The following is a 6,614-nucleotide window of genomic DNA, read 5'->3' on the forward strand; positions in this document are numbered from 1 at the left end:
GCGCTGACCAGACATTCCAATCTGACCTATACCCCCCAAGCCCTTCCTGTCTACGTACCATGTTATCTCCGACCCCAGCATCTGCAGTTCTTACTATCTCCGAGTATGCATCCGTCCAGATGCCTTTTAAATATTCTAATTGTACCGGCCTCCACCGCTTCCTCTAGCAGCTCATTCCATACACGCACCACCCTCTGTGTGAAAAAGTTGCCCCCGAGGTCCTTTTCAAGTCTTTCCCCTCTCACCTTAAACCGATGCCCCTCTAGTTTTGGACTACCCCACCCCAGGGAAAAAGGAACATTGACTATTCACCATATCAATAGCCCCCACGATGTTATAACCCTCTGTAAGGTCACCGCTCAGCCACCGACATTCCAGGGAAAAATGCCCCAGTCTATTCAGCCTCTCCACAGCAACATTCCCATCACAGCTTTCCTCGCGGAGGGCAACCAGAACTGTACACAGTATTCCAAAAGTGGCCTCACCAATGTCCTGTACAGCTGCAAAATAACCTCCCAACTCCTCAGCTCAATGTGTTATGACCAATGAAGGCAGGCATGTCAAACTCCTTCTTCACCCCCATGTCGACTTGCAACTCCAATTTCATGGAACTATGAATCTGCACTCCAAGGTCTCTTTGTTCAGCAACACTTCCCAGGCCCTTACCGTTAAGCGTCTAAGTCCTGCCCTGATTTACCTTTCCAAAATGCAGCACCTCACATTTATCTAAATTAAACTCTATCTGCCACCCGTCTGATCAAGGTCGTGTTGAACTCTGAGGTAATCTTCTTCCCTGCCCACTGCACCTCCTATTTTTGATATCGTCTGCAAAGTTACTAACTGTACCTCTTCTATTCATCTCAAAATCGTTTATATAAATGATGAAAAGCAGTGGAACCAGCAATGATCTTTGCGGCACACTGCTGGTCGCAGACCTCCAGTCCAAAAAACTCCACCACCACCTTCTGAATTTTGTATCCAATCGGCGAGCTCCCCCGGATCCCCTGTATTCGAACCTTACTAACCAGTCTACAATGGGAACCTTGTCAAACACTTTGCTGAAATCCTTACAGACAATGTCTATCACTCTGCCTGCATCAATACTCTTTTCTGCCTCTTCAAATAAAAACTCAGTCAAGTTCTTCTTTAAGATTTTTGAAGAGATTGAGACATCAGCGACTGGGCAGGAGGATGAGAGGCTCGTGATGGGGCCCAATCTAAGTGTCTTAAAAATTAAAAACAAATTCAACTCAAATACAAAAGGGATAGCAAGAACTGCTGATGCTGGAGGAACACAGCAGGGCAGGCAGCATCAGAGGAGCAGGAAAGCTGACATTTTCGTTGGGTACCCATTTTCTGAAGAAGGGTCCCAACCCAAAACATCAACATTTCCTGCTCCTCTGATGCTGTCTGTCCTGCTGTGTCCCTCCAGCTCCACACTGCGTTATCTCAACTCAAAACACAACTTGTACCATTCTCTTTTTGTAAAAAAACACAAATCTGACTTTATGTGTTTCTTCAAGGAGATGAATCCAAAGCCAGTGCATGCGATGGAGAGGTGGGAAATTTGTGCTTTCATCAAATTCCCTCTCTGAGAAAAAAAATCCACTCCTCCTCCTCCTAAACAGAAACCAAAAGAACTGCAGATGCTGTAAATCAGGAACAAAAACAGAAGTTGCTGTAAAAGCCCAGAAGGTCTGGCACCATCTGTGAAGGAAAAAACAGAGTTAACGTTTTGGGTCCGGTGACCCTTCCTCAGAACATAGTTCTGGACCCTGACACCAGACCTGAAACATTAACTGTTTTTTTCCTTCACAGATGCTGCCAGACCTGCTGAGCTTTTACAGCAATTTCTGTTTTTGCTCCTGATTTACAGCATCCGCAGTTCTTTCAGTTTTTATTTAGTATTTAACTCACTGCCGCATCTCTTCCTGGCATGCCCACCTCGAAGAAATTTTGCTCCTCCCTCCAAGGGGATTTCTGTTCCAATCTCCCTTCTTGCCCAATGACGTTAATTTCACTCTCACTCCTGGTATTTGACCAGGTATTTCCTAAAACTCATTTCCACAGCCATATCACATTCCTCAGTGACTGCCTCTGGCTCAGGTTCACCCCACGTGGATTCCAACTGAAGTTTCATCCCTCATGTTTTGAATCCTCACAGGATCACATATCTCCACTTTTCACGGACAGCTGATCTCGCCACATCCTGAGATCCACCCTCAGTGCAACACTCTCACCCCCTCTCTCCCCAACAGCGTCGTAACACACTGGCTCAGGGCTGCACCACTCCGCAGTTCCACCTCATCCTTCCACTCATTCGTCATCCTAACAAGAAACTTCTTACTTTCCTTTCAGGCATCAAGGCCCACAAGATGCACCAACTCAAAAATACCCACGACCCTCTGGAACCTACCTCTGCTCCCCTTCCCTCTGACTCTGCTCCCTCCCTCCGACTCTATCTTCTCCCCCAAAGCCCCCACCTCCTGTCAAATATTCACCATCCCTCCTAACCTTCCACTCTCCGATGCTGAGCGCTCTGTACTCAGCAAAGGCCTCAGCTTTATCCCTCTGCATCCCCACCTTAATGAACTTTGGACACGACATGATGTCAAACTCTTCTTCCAACGTCTTTGCCTCCATGCTCATTTCTTTGGACAAGAGTCCTCTTCCCATCTCACAGACCCCTATGCCCAGCTCCAACACTCTCCCTCCACCTGGACCCCTCCCTCCGGCCTTTTACCTGTGTTCGATCTTTTCATTGAGAACTGTCAACATGACATCAGTCACCTCCATTTCACTGCCCCTCTCAACAAGTCCAACCTATCTCCCTCTGAACTGACTGAACTCCGTGCACTCAGATCGAACCCTGACTTTGTCACCAAGCCTGCCGATAAGGGTGGTGCTGTGGTAGTCTGGCGTACTGACCTCTACCTTGCACAGGCTGAGCGTCAGCTCTCAGATACCTCCTCCTACCTTCCCCTGGACCATGACCCCACCATGGCACATCAGGCCATTGTATCTATTACGGTTATGGATCTCATTTCATCCCGTGATCTCCCCCCATCCGCTTCCAAGCTAATAGCCCAACCCCGCACCGCTCGTTTCGACCTCCTGCCAAAAATCCACAAACAGGACTGTCCAGGTGGACCCATTGTTTCAGCCTGCTCCTGCCCCACCGAACTCATCTCTTCCTACCTTCACTCAATCTTCTCTGCACCCCCACCCCACCCCAGTCCAATCCCTACCCACATACATCCAAGATTCATCCGACGCCTTACACCGGTTTCAAAGCTTCTAGTTTACCGGCTCCAGCCACCTCCTCTTTACCATGGACATGCAATCCCTTTACACATCCATTCCCCACCAGGACGGTCTTAGGGCTCTCCGCTTCTTCCTGGAGCAAAGACCTGAACCATCCACATACATCACCACCCTCCTCTGCTTGGCCGAGCTTCTCGTCACCCTCAACAACTTCTCTTTCAACTCCTCTCATTTTCTTCAGCTAAGAGGGGTTGCCACTGGTACCCGTACGGGCTCTAGTTCTGCCTGTCTCTTCGTGGGGTACATGGAGCATCCCCTGTTCCAGTCCTATCCCGGCCCCCACCCACAACTCCTTCTCCGAGTCAATGATATCGTCGGTGCTGCTTCCCTCTCTCGCCCGGAGTTGGAAAACTTAATCAATTTCGCCTCCAATTTCCAGCCCGTCCTCACCTTCACCTGGTCTATCTCTAACTCTTCGCTTGACATCTCTGTTTCCATTTCTGGGGATAGTGCGGCCACTAATATCCACTACAAACCCACCGGCTCCCACAGATAAAACAAAAGCTTCTGGGGACCGGTCACCGGGCCCAAAAAGTTAACTCTGTTTTGTTCCTCCACAGATGCTGCCAGACCTGCTGAGTTTTTCCAGCAGCTTTGGTTTTTGTTGCACTCCTCCTCCTGAACTGCAGAGGTCACTGTGGCCCCCATGCGCTCTATTCGTGTCTACACCTCCCGGGGCGCCTCTTGTCTTTGGCTGCCTGCTCTTTGTTGTGTCTGGTTGCTCCTCCAGATCATCTTCCGGTCCTCCAACGGGCTCTGGTCTTCCTGTACCAAAGAGGTGAAGGACAAGAGGCGACCCAGTCCTTTCACAATCTCTCCTTTTATTATCCAAGGCTTTTTGCAAATCTTTTAAATAATTAAGGCAAATATAACTAAATGCTCCAGACACTGGAAACACTGCACACGGTTTGCACACTTAAAAACATAACTGGAGGACAAAAATTAAAATCCCAGCCACTGCTCAGCTCCAAAGGGGAGTCTGCACAATTCTCCAAATTCAAACTGAGCAGAATGTCTGGCTTCTTGCAAAATTGAAATCACGATTCATACAAGATTTAAACTTCCAAATCTCTCAAAGCTCCACACAAAACCCTGCATTTAACTGCAAATCACTGCACCGTGTTTAAAGGTGGAAGTCAATCTCAGATTTTTCCATTTGTGAAGCATATTCTGAGGCAGTTTTTGTCCTGATTATTTCTGTCAACACTGAGTAAAGCTCCCTCTACACTGTCTCCCCCATCAAACCCTCCCACGGACAGGGACAGCACAGGGTTAGATACAGAGTAAAGCTCCCTCTACACTGTCCCCACCCGCCCCATCAAACCCTCCCACGGACAGGGACAGCACAGGGTTAGATACAGAGTAAAGCTCCATCTACACTGTCTCCACCCGCCCCATCAAACCCTCCCACGGACAGGGACAGCACAGGGTTAGATACAGAGTAAAGCTGCCTCTACAATGTCCCCTATCAAAGACTCAGTACAGGGTTAGATACAGAGTAAAGCTTTCTCTACATTGACCCCCATCAAACACTCTCAGGACAGGGACAGCACGAGGTTGGATACAGAGTAAAGCTTCCACTACACTGTCCCCTACCCACATCAAACACTCCCAAGCCAGGGACAGCACAGGGTTAGATACAGAGTAAGGCTCCCTCTACACTGCCTCCCATCAAACCCTCCCAGGGACAGGGTCTGCTTGGGGGTTAAATAGTGGATAGTCCCCGAACTATTTTCTTTCTCCCAGCTCCCCCTTTGACAGAACCCCAGGGGTGAAAAATGGTGGGGGTGGGGGGGTCTGAACTGTGGCGTCAGTGGGTGGGGGCAGGGGGAGGAAGACTGAGCGGGTGGTGGGAGGGGTGTCCCATTCAGAGGCTGGGTTGAGCGATGGGGCCTCGGAGGGTGGAGTAGAGCCCGATGTGGGTGACCAGGTTGGGCTCCAGGGCATAGGCAGTCTCGCCGTGTTCCCGCAGCAGGGCGTAGAGCGCCGTGTCCTTGGCGTAGCCTGCCCTGCACCGAACGCTGCCGAGGTACGCCAGCACCCGGCGGGCAGCCGGCGCCGAGAAGAGCGTGGCGGGAGTGCAGCACTCGGTGGCGGGCATCAGGGAGTAGAGCTGAGGGCTGAGGCGGCGCCACTCCAGCAGGTAGTGGCGCCCGGCCAGCTCGACCACCAGCATGGTGTAGAGGGCCAGAACGGCCCAGCTCAGCATCACCGAGGCCCTTCGGCAGAGCTTCCGGTAGACGATGCTGAGCGAGGTGCCGCCCAGGGCGCCCAGGCCCAGCCACTCCAGGACGCGCATTGGCTCGGGGTTGAGGTACCCCTGCAGCCTCTCGGGGTGGTAGAGCTTGACGTAGAGGGCTCCCCGGGCGGCAGGGGTGGTCAGCCTCCTCTCCAGGAGGTCCCGCAGGACCAGGAAGAAGTCCTCCGTTGGCACAGCGTCGTCCTCCAGCAGAACCACGTGCCGGGGGCCGTAGGCAGAGAGCGCCTCCTGCAGGCAGTAGGCATAGTCCTGCTTCTCCTTCTCGAAGCGGTTGTCGTCGCCCCCTGATGGCCTGCCGCGGCCTCGGCCGAACCGCTGTACGGTGAGGATGAGGCGGGAGGCCTCCGGCGCCTCCCAGTGGCCATCAGGCTCAGGGTCAACGTTGCAGGCGAAGAGCCGGTAGCCCCGGCAACCGCGGCACGAAGCCAGCATCCGGTGCAGGGCCGACACCACCTGCAGGTAGTAGCGGTAGGCGGCGGCCTGTTTCCGGGACACCGTCACCACCGCAACGACCGCGACGGGGGCCCCGCGGGCCGGGTGGCCCGGGTCCGCCTCCCGCACGTAGCGCTCCGCCTCCTCGCCCCTCGCCCGGCTGTGCTCCAGCGCCTCCTCCGTCAGACGCCGGAGGTGGGCAGCGCGGGTGAAATACCGGGACTGCCGCAGTCCCTGGCACAGCAGGGGCAGCACGACGCCGAAGGTGAGGAGGTAGAGCAGCACGGCATGAACCCACGGCCTCTTCAAACAGGGCAGGACGCGCCCGCGGAACCCCCCAGCCCCGACTCCGCTCGCCTCGGCGCGCCACGTTGTCTGCACCCAGCGACTCAACATCGGCCCAACCACCGCCCCCACAGCCCACCCACCCAGGACGAATGAAACCACCCCCCCCCCCACACACACAGACACAGACACACACACACACACACACACACACACACACACAGACAGACACACAGACACACACAGACACACACACAGACACACAGACACACACACACACACACACACACAGAGACAGACACACACACAGACA

The 6,614-nt window shown here is 53.2% G+C and overlaps 1 protein-coding gene across 1 annotated transcript; it reads right to left on the reverse strand.

Annotated features, from left to right (window-relative positions):
- Positions 1-4,807: 4,807 nt before the first annotated feature.
- LOC132206706 (post-GPI attachment to proteins factor 4-like) lies at positions 4,808-6,412 on the reverse strand. Its single transcript, XM_059641408.1, has one exon. It carries the CDS (start codon positions 6,410-6,412, stop codon positions 5,192-5,194), a length of 1,221 nt encoding a protein of 406 aa, XP_059497391.1. The 3' UTR covers positions 4,808-5,191.
- Between the last annotated feature and the right edge of the window lie 202 nt (positions 6,413-6,614).

This window comes from Stegostoma tigrinum, chromosome 41 (genome assembly GCF_030684315.1).
Source record: "Stegostoma tigrinum isolate sSteTig4 chromosome 41, sSteTig4.hap1, whole genome shotgun sequence".
NCBI lineage: Eukaryota > Metazoa > Chordata > Chondrichthyes > Orectolobiformes > Stegostomatidae > Stegostoma > Stegostoma tigrinum.